The sequence below is a fragment of the Balaenoptera acutorostrata genome, chromosome 15 (genome assembly GCF_949987535.1).
Source record: "Balaenoptera acutorostrata chromosome 15, mBalAcu1.1, whole genome shotgun sequence".
Classification (NCBI taxonomy): domain Eukaryota; kingdom Metazoa; phylum Chordata; class Mammalia; order Artiodactyla; family Balaenopteridae; genus Balaenoptera; species Balaenoptera acutorostrata.
This window is the reverse complement of record NC_080078.1, coordinates 56,681,602-56,700,515: the sequence shown is the minus strand read 5'-3', so window position 1 is coordinate 56,700,515 and position 18,914 is coordinate 56,681,602. Positions and strand designations below refer to the sequence as shown.

Genomic DNA, 18,914 nt, shown 5'->3' with positions numbered 1-18,914 from the left:
AGCATCCTTTTTTGGAGGGTGGATAATCATGATAAACTGAAATTACCTATTTTTGCCTAAGAAGTCTATTGTACCTGACACATCACCAGAAAAAGACAGTGGAGAAGAGAAAAAATTAGGAAATGGAGCCAGCAAGAAAAGGAGACTCAGCATGGCCAAAGAAGGTATCTGGTACCCACGCAGGCTTGCCTGACGCTGTCAAAGGAATTCCTCTATGAACTGGGTCTAGTTTTTAAATTTTCACGCCAGTTTTTGTTACACATTTTCAGAGTGAATACTTGAAATCTGTATTTCATTTTAAGTAACCAGGGTACTTATTTTCTTTGGTTGGGGAATTTCTCTCTAAAAGCTAAGGACCAGCCTTACATATTGTAAAAATGCCTCTCCCATCATCACACTCCCCAACCCCTTTTCTGTGCCCTTTCCTTCCTGTTTATATACAGAAATATGTGAATTTCCTATTCTTACCAAATTAACCCAATGAGGTAGGAATTTTATTCATTTGAGCAAATAAGTTTCTCAGAAAAAAAAAAGGCACCATAGGCACACTTCACAAGAATGTATCTTCTCTAAAAAGCATCAAACATAAGTTTACATTAATGTTGTCTTTTACACAGCCTTTTTAGTGCCCATTTAAAAGATCAAAATAAATTATTCAGATATAACAGAATAATGATAGCCTGCCCTAGTTTTCCTAAGGAACTTACCATCTTAAGAGAAGGAAATGGCTGATTTTCAGAAAAGGAATTTTCCTCCTCAACCACAGATTCTGAAAATTTAAATTACAAAAACTCAGTAGATAAATGCCATTTTATCACTAAGACCTTTTCCTAAATTCTGAAGGCAAAAAAAAGGATGAAGTAGTTATGAGATCCTTTCATATATAGTATTTTTGAAGGCTCCTGTATTTATTAATTTTAACCATTAAAACCCCCATTTTCAAAATAAGCATCCTTTATGAAGACTGGTTTACAACATTTAGTAGGAACATCACAGTTTATGACCTCAACAGTGATTATTTTCATATAAAAACTGTAATATAATTTTAAGAAAGAAGTCACAAGCAGTGATTTGTTATTTCTCAATGGAATTAATAAGGGCTGTGTAATCTTGCTAATACTTCTACTTGAGATACCAAGTTAGAAATTAAGAGAATCTATAGGTACCATTGTGTCTTTGGTACCATTACCATTTAATCCAAAATTGATTATGTCTCAAGGCACACAAGAATTTTTTTCCAAAAGAGAAAAATTTTTATATCAAGATTAAAAAAAAAAAAAATCACCCAGGAACAAACAAAAAGCAAAACAAAAAAGACAACAAAAATAACCAACCCTAGTGCATTACAAATTCAAAAACTAAATCATGTAAAATTTTCCAGTCAAATAAATTAAAGGTAAAATTGATTTTACTATTAATAGTTATGAACTATTTACAAACTTGTAAAGTCATATTTATGCTCTGAAAATAATCTTTGGAGTCTTTGGCACCTCACTAATTTCTTCATAAAGGCATTCCAACTATCCTGTTACCCTAAATGCAGATTAACATCTAATTAGTACCTACTATAACCAGAGTACTGTAAATGTTTCAGGGAATATAAAAACATTTCCCCCACCCTTGAGAGGTTTACATCCTGGCGGAAGAGGCAGGACATATAGAAAAATAAAGCGTTAAAAAAAGGACACACCAGGCTAAAATGAATGTCACAGACTATTAAATTCTGTGGAAGTAGAAAGTAAAGTGGAATTACAAAGGGATTTTGTGGGTAGGACAAGCTTTGAGGAAACTGAGGCACAGAGTGGTTAAATAAAGTAACCGAGGTCACAGTTGGTAAATGCTAGAGCTGGTTTCAAACTCCTGGCTCTGGAGCCAGATTCTATACTTGATACATTCTGTACTTTGTAATGCTTAAGAGTGTCTGGAAAGACGGATCTCCCTGGTGGCACAGTGGTTAAGACTCCGTGCTCCCAATGCAGGGGGTCCAGGTTCGATCCCTGGTCAGGGAACTAGATCCCACATGCACGCTGCAACTAAGAGTTTGCATGCCACACTAAGGAGCCTGCGTGCCACAACTAAGGAGCCCACCTGCCACAACTTAGGAGCCCACATGCCACAACTAAGGAGCCCACCTGCCGCAACTAAGACCCAAATTAATTAATTTTTAAAAAAAAGAATGAATACGTACAAAATTATAAAGAATTTTTGATCATCAAGCTAAGAAAATTCATAGAAGTGAAAAATCATGCTTACTATACACATGATGTGTATGCATTTGACAATTAATACATATAAAGCCTTCATGTATATAAAATTACATTTATATAACCCAGTATTATATTCATTAAGGTCATCAAGAGTAAGTTAAAATGATAAGGAAATTCATAATGCTAATTATGAAATGAAAACAGTATTTTCACATTGGTACATACCTTTCAGTTCTTTAGATTTTAGTGCAGTCACATGAGTGAGCTAGAAAACACACACACACAAAACGTAATCAGAATAGAACTATAACTTGAAAAGCTAGCAAGTTAGGAGAAATTATAAAATGTAGAATCATCAGTTTAATAAGAATAAGCACTTACCACTGTACATATTCTATATTTACATACATATGCATAAGATCATGATCAAATACCCAAGTAGGGGAGAATATAAAAATTATTAGGTTAGGAAACTGTTTATACTCAATCAACCAATTATTTAGGTATCTAATGAGAATAAGAAGAGGGATCATGTAAAATTACATAGTAAAATACAGGAGGATCTTAGATAGTAGCATAGTTATAAAAATCAACAATAGCATAGAAGGCCAAGTATAAAATAAAACAGAGCTAAAGCAGACCAGAGACAACCTAAGATTATGGCTAGCCCCTATGGCCTATAAAGACTTATAGCCCATCTCCTTCAAAAAAGCAAAAAAAAGATGGGGTCCACAGAAACTGTTAAAGAAGACAGATAGATGAGCACAAACCCATTCTTCCTAACAGAACAGAAAACCAAAGCACAGACTCAATACATGCTGTATATATCTAGTCATCCCCATGCACAAAGAGAACATTACTATATACAAACAAGTACAAATAGTCCTAAAACTGAAAGATAATTTACATTTTACACTATTATTACTACCTTTAACAACTGGAGTTGGTCAAAGGTTAATTCTTTTACTGGAATTTCAAATAATTCAACTGGATCAGCATCAAATTTCTAAAAGAGAGAGAGAAAATTGGGCCCCACGTTATTACTGAATGTTTACTCTAAACTGACCTAATATCTCAATTTACTGATGAGAATAACAGTTTGGTGGCCACAGTGAGCCCACGCAGGGGAGCCCTTGCTACTGAACACCACCTCCCAGCTCTTAAATTCTGGCTTTTGTTTTTAATGTAGGTGGGAGTGCCTGGAAGAAAACAGCTGGGAAGAAGCTGTAGCACTAAAGACACACTGAGAACCAAGCCACAAGTCAGTCATTTCCCCTACTTCCTGTCATGCTGTATATATTTTATTTGACATATATCCATGCTACATGACTAGGAAATCAACAGGCATGCAGGATCTAAGTAAGGATTAGTTTCTATCAGTAAGTTTCTATACTTTTCTAAACCTTTTAAACTGAAGTTTGGTTAAAAATAGCCACAGAAATCAACTGTCATGAAAAAATCATCTGGTTAGCTGTAAGTAGTAATATTTAATAGGAACCCTAATCTATTATAAATGCTTTCCCAAGGAGCAAATCTGTTTTATTAGATTTTAATATCATATCAATTGTCACACTGTTTAGGCACTTCTATCTTAAGAAAATGAGTTAATGTACCACCAATAAATCATCGATCTAACAAATATATTAAAATCCGTTACATTTATATTCATTCATGTATATATAGTATGAGGCTATATACGTATAAATTTCTTCTGGAAGGACACGCAAGAAACTACTAAGAGAAGGGATTACGGCCAAGGAGAAAAAGTAAAGGAAGATTTACTTTTCATTTCATAATCTTCTGAACTACTTATAATTTTATAAATGAACATAAATTGGTTTTTTAAGGAAAATACCAACTTAAAAATTAATACTAAAAAATATATAATTCATTGCTTTCATTCCGCAATTAACTGAACCAGGTTCAACTTAAGAGCAGGACAAAGTCTGGCGAAAACTGGGGATCAGTTATACTACTCTTCAATTAGCCCTCATGGATTTTTAGAAATTACAGCTAGAGTCATTAATCTCAATCTTGGTTAGTGAGTTCCTTCACCACTCCATTCCTTCTCATTTCGCTTTGCATTAACACTTCCCCACAGCAAAAACCTGCCCCAATTCTATTAAGTAATTGTACTTCTGTCATCTAAATAGGTGCATCTTGGGAATTCCCGGGAGGTCCAGTGGTTAGGACTCAGTGCTCTCCACTGCCAAGGGCCCAGGTTGAATCCCTGGTCGGGAAACTAAGATCCCACAAGCCACACAGCGTGGCCCCCAAAAAATAAATAAATTTAAACAAATAAATAAATAAATTTAAACAAACAAATAGATGCATCACCTTCCTTCCTTCTCCTAATACCATTTCACAGAAAGGGAAGGGTCCTTTTCTATAAATGATAATCTAAACTGATATGACTGTTTAGAATCCACTAGCAGGCAGAGTTAGGTGCCTTGTCCTAGGTGCCTTGCATACTACACCATGCAGTGTCTGGTACATGTTAGCAAATCAAACTTTATTTATCTTGAAGTATACTTAATTTACAATATTGTGTTACTTTCAGGTGTACAGCAAAGTGATTCAGTTATACTTTTATATATGTGTGTATATATATATAAGTAATTATATATCTATTCTTTTTCAGATTCTTTTCCATACAGGTTATAAGATATTGAATATTGTTCCCTATGCTGTACAATAGGACCTTGTTGTTTATCTATTTTATATATAGTAGTTTGTATCTGCTAATTCCAAACTCTTGATTTATACCTCAACCACCCCTTTTCCCCTTTGGTAACCATAACTTTGTTTTCTAAGTCTGTTTCTGTTTTGTAAATAAGTTCATTTGTGTCATATTTTAGATTCCACATGTAAGTGATATCATATGGTGTTTGTCTTCCTTTTTCTAACTTACTTCAATTAGTATGATAATCTCTAGGTCCATTCATGTCACTATAAATGGCATTATTTTATTCTTTTTTATGGCTGAGTAGTATTCCATTGTATGTGTGCATATCTTTACACATTCATCTGTATCCATTCATCTGTCAATGGACATTTAGCCATGTCTTGGCTATTGTGAAGAGTGCTGCAATGAACACTGGGGTGCATGTATTTTTTCAAATTATAGTTTTCTCCAGAAATCCCAGGAGTGGGATTTCAGGATCATACAGTAACTCAATTTTTTAGTTTTTTGAGGAACCTCCATACTGGCTGCACCAATTTACTTCCCACAAACAGTGTAGGAAGGTTCCCTTTTCTCCATACCCTCTCCAGCATTTATTATTTTTAGACTTTTTGATGATGGCCATTCTGATTGGTGTGAGGTGATACCTCATTGTAGTTTTGATTTGCGTTTCTCTAACAATTAGAGATACTGAGCATCTTTTCATGTGCCTGTTGGCCATCTGTATGTCTTCTTTGGAGAAACGTCTATTTAGTTCTTCTGCCCACTTTTTTTTTTTTTTTAAAGGGTCTCATCTTTTTTTTTTTATTTATTTATCACTTATTTTTGGCTGTGTTGGGTCCTCATCTCTGTGCAAGGGCTTCCTCCAGCTGTGGCAAGCAGGGGCCACCCCCTATCGCAATGCACGGGCCCCTCACTATCGCGGCCTCTCTTGTTGTGGAGCACAGGCTCCAGACGCGCAGGCTCAGCAGTTGCAGCCCACGGGCCCAGCCGCTCCGCGGTATGTGGGATCCCCCCAGACCAGGGCCCAAACCCGCGTCCCCCACACCGGCAGGCAGACCCCCAACCACTGCGCCACCAGGGAAGCCCCTGTCCACTTTTTGATCGGGATTTTTTTTTTTGATATTAAGCTGTATGAGCTCTTTGTATATTTTGGAAATTAATCCCTTGTCAGTAGCATCATTTGCAAATATTTTCTCCCAGTCAGTAGGTTGTCTTTTTGTTTTGTTTATGGTTTCCTTTACTGTGCAAGAGCTTTAAAGTTTAATTAGGTCCCATTTGTTTATTTTTGTTTTTATTTCCATTACTCTAGGATATAGATCCAAAAAAATATTGCTGCAATTTATGTCAAACATTCTGCCTATGTTTTCCTCTAAGAGTTTTATAGTATCTGGTCTTACATTTAGGTGTTTAATCCAATTTGAGTTTATTCTTATATATGGTGTTAGAGAATGTTCTAATTCATTCTTCTACATGTAGCTGTAGAGTTTTCCCAGCCTTAACTTTAGATCAACACAATGGAAAATGATACCCAACACAGTTTTAAAGAAAATGCCAAAGAAAAGGGTTTTAAAGAACCCTCCTAGTTTAAGTCCCTCAGAAATCACTTGGTTAACTTGTATACTGAAGTCCAGATACTATATAATTATTACAATTATTTCTGTACAACAGTAATTATAATTTTAAAGAAATTATGTGCTTTTCAAATCTCCTTCTGGACTTTCTCCTCTATCATGTCCTCTTTTCCATTCTCACCGTCTCTACTCCAGTTCAGGCTTGTCTTAAGTTTTGGCCCACATTTCCACTCCCCTTGTCTCTAGTCTCTGTGCTCTTAAGTTGTCCTTACATCAGGTACCAAAATATTCATCTGGAAGTTTACTTCTAAACATTTCCCTACTTGGTTCAAAAGTCTTTCAAAAAAAGTCCCTAGCTCCTAAGTCTAAACCCGTGAGGCTCTCCACTATCTGGCTCCGAAGCACTTCTCCAATTTTATTTTTCACTGTGGCTCTTCCCACTAGTCAAATCATATAAGCCTATTAACTTGAGAAAAAGCTTGAAGCAAAAAGAGAAAGGAGCCTGAAAACAAACACTCCGATAGCTTCCTTTCCTACCTCAACAGAGGGACAGTGGCAGAATGATACAGAAACCACGTGTACTATCCTTTTTATTTAATAACATAAAAAAAGGAAAGTTCAGCAATACAGAGAAAATACTCTAGAAAATTAATTCCTGACTCTTCCCTCTCTCTCGATGTTGTAGGAAGGAGCTTGAGAGAGGAAAGAATTGGCAGTAATTCCCCAAGAAAATGAACTAACCAACTCTATTAAATAAATAATTAAATATATAGTCATCCATCAGTATCTGCAGGGGATTGGTTCCAGGACTCCTCACAGATACCAAAATCTACAGACGCTCATGTCCCTTATATAAAATGGCATAGTATGTGTATACAAAACTTCCTAGTTTTAAAACCTATTGTCTAACTGTAAGAGTTTAAAATAAAGGAATTTCTACATACCTTTTTCATAGTCAAACAACAGGTCAGATCATGATACACTACAGGCACAAAATCTTTTGAAAGATGTACATCAAATTCTACAAAGGCTGCACCCTGACAGAAATAAAAGAAACAAGTATTTGAAAAATATTATCTGGCCCACGATACATCTAAAACTATAAGAACATGAGAAATTTATTGTTCACCATAAAATTACAGACTTGTACACACAAAACTTCTTCATGAATTATTTAATGCTATACTTCAAGCTTTTCCTAAAAGGTAATTTCTTCTTTTAAAACAATTATAATTTCATTTTTGCAATAGCACAGCAATTTTTTCCTGGCAAAATAATGGGTTCTGATCCTACTCGAACACACCCTGGGGCCCTTCTGTAGCAGTGGATAGCCTCCACCAGTGTCACCTCTGCTACTGCTATTAGCAGAAATGGCACCTGGAGCATGGCCACCTCGCACCTCGTTGCCCCTACACACCTCAGATGGACAGGGGAACCTCAACGGTGAGGTGGGAACAAGAATAAGCTTCAGTCTCTTAGCTCTGCTCCTTGGTGCACTTGAGCAGTATACTTTACAACCTTTCTTAATAAAACCTCAATAATCATATTGAAGAGGAAACTATAACTTCTGCTGAAAAGAAAGAGAAAGCAGAAATGGGCAACAAGAATGATGCATATGCCAAATTTCCTAATAGAAGCCTAAACAGAAGAAAGGTGGACACAAATTAGACTTAAGTCAGATCCATCATGACATATGAATTAATCCAAATAAAGGCTGAGAACATAAACTGACATACAAATTTGTGCATTCACTAAAAGGAAGCCAGCTGGGATCAAAGAATACAAGGTTTGAGGATTCTGTAATGTGTCTATGGCCCAGAGAAGTGCTGTGTAAGAATGGATGGACACGTTTCCATCCCTTACCCTAGCTTTAGGTCAAGGAAGATGCTCAACTTTTCAGTACATATGGATCAGAGACTAGAACCAAAGGAGCCTACTTCCTCAATGACTTCTGAAGCAGGAAATAAGCTTAGCTCCTTCTGTTGTCAACAAGACGATGACACAAATCATTTTTACCAAAGAGAACAAACCCTATGTCCCCTAAATAGTTACAACAATTAAAAGAAATTATAGCTTCCCAGTTTAAAAGTTTTTTTTTTTTAAAGATTTATTTATTTTATTGATTGATTGATTGCTATGTTGGGTCTTCGTTTCTGTGCTAGAGCTTTCTCTAGTTGAGGCAAGCGGGGGCCACTCTTCATCGTGGTGCGTGGGCCTCTCACTATCGCGGCCTCTCTTGTTGCGGAGCACAGGCTCCAGATGCGCAGGCTCAGTAGTTGTGGGCCACGGGCCCAGTTGCTCCGCGGCATGTGGGATCTTCCCAGACCAGGGCTCGAACCCATGTCCCCTGCATTAGCAGGCAGACTCTCAACCACTGCGCCACCAGGGAAGCCCTAAAAGTTTAATTTTCCATGACCACCATCCTTTAGAAAGATAAATTTACTAAGAGATAAAACCTGATCTCAAAATTCATGTGTAAGGGACTTCCCTGGCAGTCCAGTGGTTAAGACTCCGCGCTTCCACTGCAGGGGTGCAGGTTCGATCCCTGGTCAGGGAACTAATCCCGCATGCTGTGCAGTGCAGCCAAAAATTTAAAAAAAAGAAAAAATTTATGTGTGAGCAAGCTTTAAGAAATAAGCCAATAATAACCAAAATCTCTTCAAAGATGTCTTTAACATTAAATCAAACCAGCCTTTCATAACTAACATAAGATCCATAAGAGTACAAAGGGTTTCAACAGAAGAAAAGGGCTTAATGAAATCCTCTCTCAAAAAGCAGAGACCCTAAAAATTCTTTATTAGGGATCTTCATGTGCTGACAGCTAATAAAACCACGTTTAGATTACTTAGCTACAATGAACTAAAACTGGTTCTAAATAATGACCTACAGCACAACATACTCACAGATTTAATATCCTTTCAATACAAAGACAGAACTATCCACTATTAACATTTTTAAACATTAAAATAAATAATTATGATAATCAATCTAATATGTCATGAAATACAAAATGCATCATTATTTTATATACCACTAAGAGGGAGAAAAAACAACACCAATCAAACCATGACAAGCTAAAACAGCTGTAAAACTATCCCAATTTTAGAGAGATTAAAATATGAAAAAAGTATGTCTTAGAATAGATGTTTGCTCATATAAGTGATAAAGTTAAACATCTGACAAATCAAATTTATTTGGTGAACTATTTTAAAAAAGGCTAAGTTTAAGGCATGTGGAGGACACTGGAAAAAAACCAAAATAAAATGAGATGTTCCTCCATTTTCCCCTTAGTTTAACTTGAGAACATGAGGCTTAACTTGAGGTATAGTGGAATGCAGGGGGAAATACGCAGGTTCTTGATTAAAAATGTCAAGTTTCAGGTGCTGAAAAAACTAAAAGCTAAAAAAAAAAAGGACTCACTCTGAATAATTATATAAAAGGAGTTAAGAAATTCAACATAATCAAGTTGGTATACAGGATGCAAACTGACAGACTTTAAAAAGTGTTACATAAAATCACTATCAAATCCTTCTGTAAACATTATTTCCAAAGTGAGTATCTAAATGAGCATAGTAATTCAATTGATGAAATGCAGTGCTTAATGGGGAATGTTTTTCATGCCTCAAACACTTAAAATGATATCTCAAAAAAAAAGGATGCTTAAAAAACAAATGGGACAAAATTAAACTTAAAAGCTTTTGTACAGCAAAGCAAACCATCAACAAAATGAAAAGACAACCTACTGAATGGGAGAAAATATTTGCATGTGATTATGACTCATGAGGAGCTAATATCCAACATATATAAAAAACTCATGCAACTCAACATCAAAAAAACAAACTACCCAAGTAAAAAACTGGCAGAAGAAATGAATTGACATTTTTCCAAAGAGGAAATGCAGATGGTCAACAGGCAGATGAAAAGATGCTCAGGGACTTCCCTGGTGATGCAGTGGATGAGACTCCACGCTCCCAATGCAGGGGGCCCAGGTTCGATCCCTGGTCAGAGAACTAGATCCCACATGCATGCCACAACTAAGGAGCCTGCCTACTGCAACTAAGACCTGGTGCAACCAAATAAATAAATAAATATTTTTTTTAAAAAAAAAGATGCTCAGCATCGCTAATCATTAGGGAAATGCAAATCAAAACTACAATGAGTTATCACCTCACAACTGTCAGAATGGCTATCATCAAAAAGAACACAAATACAAATGTTGGAAAGGATGTAAAGAAAAGGGAGCCCTCCTACACTGTTGATGGGAATGTAAACTGGTATAGCCACTGTGGCAAACAGTATGGAGGTTTTTCAAAAAATTAAAAAGAGAACTACTATATGATCAAGCAATTCCGCTCCGGAGTGTACAAAGAAAACAAAAACACTAATTCGAAAAGGCATATGCACTCCAATGTTCACAGCACATTAGTTACAACTGCCAAGATATGGGAGCAACCTAAGTGAATGGATAAAGAAGGTATGTGTGTGCGTGTGTATACACATACACACACACACACACACACACACACACACACACACACACACACACACACACACACACACAATGGAATACTGCTCAACCATAAAAAAAGGATGACATTTTGCCATTTGTGATAACATGGATGGACTTGGAGGGTATTATGCTAAGTGAAATAAGTCAGAGAAAGACAAATACTGTATGACATCACTTAGGTGGAATCTAAAGAACATAACAACTAGTGAATATAACAAAAAAGAAACAGACTCACAGATACAGAGAACAAATTAGTGGTTACCAGTGGGGAGAGGGAAGGTGGGAGGAGGGGCAATAAAGGGGTAGGGGGTTAAGTGGTACAAACTATTAGGCTTAAAATAAGCTACAAGGATATATTGTACAACACAGGGAATACAGCTAATATTTTATAATAACTATAAATGGAGAATAATCTTTAAAAATTGTGAATTACTATATTGTAGAGCTGTAATTTATATAATATACATCAACTATACTTCAAATTAATTAATTAATTAATTTTTAAGAGGATGCTTAGGATTCCATTGTTTTAACTCCAATCTTCACCGTGAGTCTAAATAAAAATGCCTAGAAATACTTTATCTTCACTTAGGAATATATTCAGAAAAAGCATAAATATTCTCCCTTTTAACCTATTAATGCAGACTGAAGGAGGCTCTCCAGACCTACATTTCTCTACTTTTCTACCTTTGGACCACCAGTCCAAAGTTTAAAGAAAGAGAGATTCACTTACATGACTAGCAGCATTTCTTAAAGAAGCGATAGTATTTTCTTGAACTTTAGCAAGCCTGAAAGAAAAGAAATATATAGAAATATAGTTATCATTACTATAGAAAAGATAAATTTAGTAAAGAAGTCAACTACATTTTCAACAATGGACATAGTACCTATTCTCTATTTTGAGGCTAACTTTGCCATCCCCAAAATAAGACTGTGACCATCACTTGGTTGGTGTGTGCATTCATTCCATAAATCAAGCTCTAACAATTTTAGGTATTTACAAGCTGAATACAGACATATCCTATACCACCCTATACCTCCCCAAGTGAGGTGACCAGTTAAGGAAAACAATCCTTTGCAATGGGCATGAAGTAGTGGAGAAACTTGCTCCCTGCATTGAAGCCTCAGGTGACTTGATACTGGCAGACCAGGGAAGGGTGGAAAAGGGCAGACACACCAACAGGGTGAAAGTATGGAAACTGTACTGAGAACAGGTGAGGAAACTAAGACCCTGAGAGGACAACATGCTGAAAGTCAGGACCACAACACAGACACACTGATGTCATCAGGCTGACTGCATCAAGCTCTCCCCTCCTGGCTTTCTAGTTTTAATGTCTCTCTCATCAATTCAGCAGAATACTAAAAAGACTGACCAGAATCTTACAAAAGAGTTAGTCTCTAATTAATTTGAACTGGAAACCCCAATTACCAAATTACATTTAAATCCCAGGGTAAGAATTAAAAGGATCATTTGACCTTTTAGTTGGTCAAACCTATTTAACTTTATCAAGCATGAGCTACCAAATGCTAGTACTACTCAAATATTCAACGTACTGAGCCGTTGTTGTAGAATTCCCTGCACCTCGATGTCCAACATCCAATGGTATTCTTGGCTTCCAATACTTGGAAAATGAAGATTTCATGTCACAATTGTATCCTGGTAACGGCTTAATAATTATATAGTCAACTTTCATATGAAAAAAAGGGGGGAAGGGAAATAAAGACAATTAAAAAAAGGCTATGACGAGCTCAATTACACTTAAAACCCACTCAAAACAGCTTTATCAATCGATCAAATAGAAAGAAATCAAGTCAAAACGCATTCAAATTAAAGCTTCCAGAAAATCAGATATGTCCTTATTGTTATTTTATTTGTCAATATTCTAAAACAACTTATTAATTTAATTCTTTACCATTCTCAAAAGCTCAATTTGAAACTAATTAAAATCCTAACTTAATCTGCTTATTTGTAAAGGGTCACCCTGTTTCTCCAGGCTTACCTCTCACTTTGCCTATTGTTTTTCTGGAATTTCTGCTCATGATGGGAAGAGTAAGGATTCCAGCACTCTTCCCACTCTCTGCAATGGTGGACGATAAGAGGCATGCTGCACCCACATGTCCAGGAAGAGCATCGCCCTGAACTATGTGTTCACTGAGATCTTCCTGAAAAATGAGGTTAAGAATAACGCAAATTCTTTTACTTCAATATTTTCCATTTAAAGATCAAAAGACACCCTTTAAAATCAACTCAATCTATGGAGGAAGATCAGTAAGAAATACAACCAAATTTATATTCAGGTAATTTAGATAGCTTTGTTGTAATGAGTAACACATTTTCTTTTAGCATATAAAGATATTTAGTATATACTATATTTAAGATTTTATGTGTTACTTTATTGATCAAAACTGTTGATTTGCACTTCTGATCCTCTAACATGTATTAGGTGAATATAAAGCTCAGACTGAAAGTTTTTAAGTACTTTTACATTCCAATACTAAGATACACCTGTAGTGACTTTTAATGTATACTTTATTCGTTAAAAATGCATCTACACAGATGACACAGAGGGATAGGACACCGAATACTCAACTTTGAGATTATACAGCATATTTTATCTGCCTAGTCTATGAATAAATTTGTATTTCCAAAACTGCTAACCAAATGAAAGGGAAGTTAGGCTGCTCGAGAGATTATTAAGAGGTAGGTACTAAAAGAACAAGGAAATGTTCAACCAAAACCTCATATTTTTAGAATAAAAGTCTCACAGATCTTATTAATTAGGCAAGATCTAATTAAAAGGTTATAACTTTATTATAAGTGTTACATACTGGATTCTAATCAATCCTGAATTTTGCTATTTTAAGAAACAGTGGCTAGGTGCTACTGTTGGGCAAGGAATATTCCCTACTCTCAAAAAGCTAAACTCTAATCTAGTGGAAATGAGAGTGGAAACACCAAAGAGCCAGGACCTTAGGGGAGGACCCAGTGTTATTCGTGAGGAGCAGCTGAACAGCCCATAAGCAGAGAGCTCTAGTGTAAAGTGGCACAAGCAGCTCTGGAAAGTTGGCAGCACAGATTCTGAATAACCTGGCACAATTTTCATAGCAACTATTTTTTCCTACATATTTATAATATCAAGTAAAGTTGCAAAAATGGGTCCACTGTTAAAATGAATTCTTATAAAATGCTTCAATAAACCACAGACTTCAGTCATAAAGGACTCAGTCATGCTAGTTACATCAGTTTGCCACCAAGAGTTACACAGCCTGCCCTTACTTCTATCCTTGGAAGCTCCTCTGGATACAATTCATTTATATTTAGAATAGACACAGACATCAAGACATCTGGTCTTGATTTAAAACATCAATTCTGAATTCTGCAGCCTGTGGAATGAAAACCCCATTCACAGAAAGATAGACAAAATGAAAAGGCAGAGGACTACGTACCAGATGAAGGAACAAGATAAAAACCCCAGAAAAACAACTAAATGAAGTGGAGACAGGCAACCTTCCAGAAAAAGAATTCAGAATAATGATAGTGAAGATGATCCAGGACCTCGGAAAAAGAACGGAGGCAAAGATCGAGAAGATGCAAGAAATGTTTAATAAAGACCTAGAAGAATTAAAGAGCAAACACCTAGAAGATTAAAGAACAAACAAACTGAGATGAACAATACAATAACTGAAATGAAAAATACACGAGAAGGAATCAATAGCAGAATAACTGAGGCAGAAGAACGGATAAGTGACCTGGAAGACAGAATGGTGGAATTCACTGCCACAGAACAAAATAAAGAAAAAAGAATGAAAAGAAATGAAGACAGCCTAAGAGTCCTCTGGGACAACATTAAATGCACCACCATTCGCATTATAGGGGTCCCAGAAAGGGAAGAGAGAAAGAAGGGACCCGAGAAAATATCTGAAGAGATTATAGTCGAAAATTATTGAAAACATCAATTCTGAAGTTCTCAATTATATTTTTAATAGTACCTGAATCTGTCAACTCTTGCGTTTTTAAAATCTGCTAACATGTATAGAGGAGTAAGCATCTAAAAAGTTGTATGAATGATGCATTTACACAAATTAAACTATGATAAAAATCAAAACATATGTAAAAATAAGCTCTTGTCTGCATTGTCTCTCACCCCCCTCAGTGAAATATACTCACCTCAAAAAAATCAAATATTAGTTCCAGGTTATCTGGTTCCATTGTCTGTATACTATACTCTGTCCAACGATCAGGCTGTAAGCCATACCCACACTCTGGCTGTGAATGCCTGCACTTGAACTCATTGTCGCTTATTAAGGATATCTCCAGAGTATTGGACATTTTGTGAAGAAGAGTGGGAGATACCCTATCATCGTCATCTTCCTCCAGACCCTCTAGTGTCAGCTTTACCCTACATAAAAGGAAAAAATAATGAAATGCAAAAAGTGAAAAAGAGGGAAAATCCATATAAATGTTACCAAAACATTAAATTTAAAAATGCTCCTTGTATATGCTAAACCCTCAAATAAAAATATTACACAGACTACACATACTACAGGTTAAGGCATTAGTTATACTTTATAAAATAGTGATGTTTTATCTCCACACATTTCTGCAAAGTATTAAAATGAGATAAAGGCTCATTATGCCTAAGGCTGTTTTCATTAATTCTTTAGGTTTTTTAAAATGAATCTAAAAGGACATTTACTATTATCCATTTATAATTGGCTATCTCAATTTCTTATGAGAAGTTTCACAAATATATATATAAAACAAGTACAAATTTGAACCATATTCTGTTAGTGTGCATTAAAAGACTGTTAGAGTTGGCAGTTGTAAATTTTTACATTTCCTCTTTCTTCTCCTCACCACAGTGAGTCCAGGTACTTTGTGAACAGTACATCATTAAAGAAAATTATTGTATTAAATATATATATTTGTATGTATTCATGGTTTTATGTGTACGTATGTACCTTTTTAATGAAACAAATGAATAAAAAAATAAACCAAGAGTCTAAAACTCTTATAGACTCCACAGCAATGAAAACAAAAGACAAGTTACCCAGGCTATTGGGTCACAAAGACTAGTTTACTCCCAATGAGAAGTGATTAGTTGCACAGAGCGCTTGTAATGCCAAACAGTCAACTCAATTCTAGAATATTTCTTGCACCAACTGGAATGTACATAGATTAAGCAACTCTAATACCAGTGATGTAGAAGCAACGTTATTGTACAGAATACAGCTGCGCTAGGAAAACTTTTCATTCTAGATTTAAATGAGATCCACTTAATAATACAAGTAACAGAACTGTATTAGTGAGGCCTGCTCTCTCCGAATGACGTTGCTGCCTTCAACCACCATGCAGACTTGCCTCACAGGCACACACTCTGAGACCTTCCAGAGGGGATATGAACACAGGTTATTCAATTAGTAATAATGTTCTGTAATCATACTGTAAAACCAAAAGTAGCACCACTTTAATAATCCAAACAAAAATGATCATCTCTTCTCTCCAAACTCTTAGGAACAGTTCTGAACAACTGATTTACTGATTTTGTTGGTGAGCCTGAAGGAACAAACATTCTCTACCAGGACATATGAAAAGCGACCACAAGTGGATAGTAATGAACAAGCAAGGAAGGAATGGAAGATTAAAAATGGCTATTCTAGGGACTTCCCTGGTGGTCCAGTGGTTAAGATTCCACGCTCCCAATACAGGGGGCAGGGGTTCGATCCCTGGTCAGGGAACTAGAATCCCACATGCCATAGCCAAAAAAAAAAAAAAGGCTAATCTACAAATAGCAATGTGCATCTATCCCCCCCACAAAAAAATCAAGTTTAAAGGGATCTATGAAAGAATTTAGTTCTAAATGAACTAAATATTAAAGGTTTTACTCAAATAGCTATATAAATGTTATAGTCTATCGTAAGTAACATTGCTTTCCAAGTTCTGGTGGAATCAAGCGAAAGAGAAACTTGTGTTGTTGAAAACGTGGTGGTAATGAGATAAAACATCATGTCTAGTGTTTTATTTAAAATGTAAATGCTGTTGCTAAGTTTTTAAAAGTCCTGATAAACTTGCAGATAAATTTATTTTCTAGCCAAGGAAGGCTTAACCTATCAATATGAATTTGGGGGAAAAAAGATGGTCAAAACAAACATTGGTTTCTAGCTATGCACAATTATTTCAGTAGGAATCAGTCACTTAATTTGTAGAGCCCAACTAAGTATGGTTATAAAAATCTTCCAGTTTAAGCCTAAGCAATACAATAATACATACAAATACTCAATTACTATACAAACAAGAACAGTACAGGACTCAGTATGCATGTGCAATCCAATCAGAACCCCATTAATTATCTATTAATTTTTTTTTTTTTTGGCCATACCGTGGCATGCAGGATCTTAGTTCCCCAACCAAGGATCGAACCTGTTCTCCCTGCAGTGGAAGCAGAGTCCTAACCACTGGACTGCCAGGGAATTCCCTCTATTAATTTCTTAATTACAGTCAAAGAAAAAAAAAATCCTAATAAGCCCAACCAACCAAGGCTTTATCTTCTACTGCTACCTTTATTTCAAGGTCTTATGCTAATAAAACACTTTACAGCGGTTAATACAATTTTTTGCTTCCTTTAACATGTAAATAAAATATTCAGTTATTTATGACTAACTGGTTAGAGAATCTTTGTGATCAAATGGATCTTGCAGCTCAGCCACGTGGTCCAATTACCTAGGTTTTTCAGAAGCAAAGCAGAGGCCTAGAAAAGCTAATGAACAGAGGCAAGGTACACCCAAAACTCTTTACTCACAGAATAGCCAATGGAAAGGACTGTGAAGTGTTACCCACCCTTTCCCTTAGGTATTTTATGACTGGTATAGGTAAGTACTATAATATTTTCAGCAGTTATTGTAAAACATTTATGGATTTACAAACTGCAACATCATTATCAATTTTATTCTGAAGATAATAAGTATTACTATTAATTACTTCAGTTACTGAAAATGGCCCTTTCAACCCAGCCCTGACATTTTGTCAGAAAAAGCTGCATAACGTATCAAGACTTAGAACTCTCAGTCCCAAAGTTACAAAAATTCAAATGATAGGGCTGCCTCGGTCATTGAGAAATCAGTTCACTCAAAGATATACATGGTGACATTACAGAAAAATTAAGTTACTTACTATTTTGTTATTTATACAAAGCTTGACATCTAAATCTTCTTAAGATTAAAATTAAACTAATCTGGAACTGCTATGGTAACTGTGACCTCTCCTTAACGAAAAAGTTTCTCGTTTTCAAGCCACCGGAAAATTTAGGACACTGAAGTATATTTCCAACAATCATTTTTCTCTGTTCATGCCATTCTCCCCTCATTTAGCACAAAATCACTTCGTTACGTCAATTTTAAAACAAAATATTTATTGCTACACTAAGAAATTTTAAATGGTAGAAACTACAAAGATACATAAGCCTAGAAATCATTTATCTAAGTAAAAACAAAATTTTCTGGTTTCCAATTTGGAGATTAAGACTAACGTAAGTACATTTAACTGTAGCAATCTTCAGGCAGGGAAGCAGTTCACTCTCACAAGACACCGTATTTATTAGAAAATGTGACATTATCTGTAAGTGTGTTATTTTCTTAGTTTATACACATAAAGGCTATAACCAGATGGATCAGAAATCTACAGCATTAGTGAAAATAAATAGCCTAAGTAACAAATACACATGGTCATACCTAAATCTAGATTTTTTTAATTTTTTCTTGGTTATTGAGACAGGAGGTTTCTCAGAATAATGCAAACGTAATCTGATTTCAGTCTGACATGTCAGCCATCCAGAATCCAGAGTCTCAACACCATCTGACAAAGTAAATATGAAGAACAGTAATTAATATACACATTTTTAAAGCCAATCCAATAAGTACAATATATATTGACAATTCTAGTT

General features: G+C 35.6%; 1 protein-coding gene across 3 annotated transcripts in view; it reads right to left on the bottom strand.

The window, feature by feature from the left end:
- GPCPD1 (glycerophosphocholine phosphodiesterase 1) overlaps positions 1–18,914 on the bottom strand; it is a 60,359-nt gene that overhangs the window by 17,941 nt on the left and 23,504 nt on the right. For all 3 annotated transcript variants that reach the window (XM_057529145.1, XM_057529146.1, XM_028168910.2), the window contains 9 exons: positions 18,703–18,826; positions 15,143–15,374; positions 12,975–13,137; positions 12,529–12,661; positions 11,708–11,762; positions 7,409–7,501; positions 3,136–3,213; positions 2,433–2,472; positions 708–769 (listed from right to left, as the gene is read on the bottom strand). In XM_057529145.1, coding sequence (XP_057385128.1) covers positions 708–769; positions 2,433–2,472; positions 3,136–3,213; positions 7,409–7,501; positions 11,708–11,762; positions 12,529–12,661; positions 12,975–13,137; positions 15,143–15,374; positions 18,703–18,826 — 980 coding nt within the window. The remainder of the gene's footprint in view (positions 1–707; positions 770–2,432; positions 2,473–3,135; positions 3,214–7,408; positions 7,502–11,707; positions 11,763–12,528; positions 12,662–12,974; positions 13,138–15,142; positions 15,375–18,702; positions 18,827–18,914) is intronic.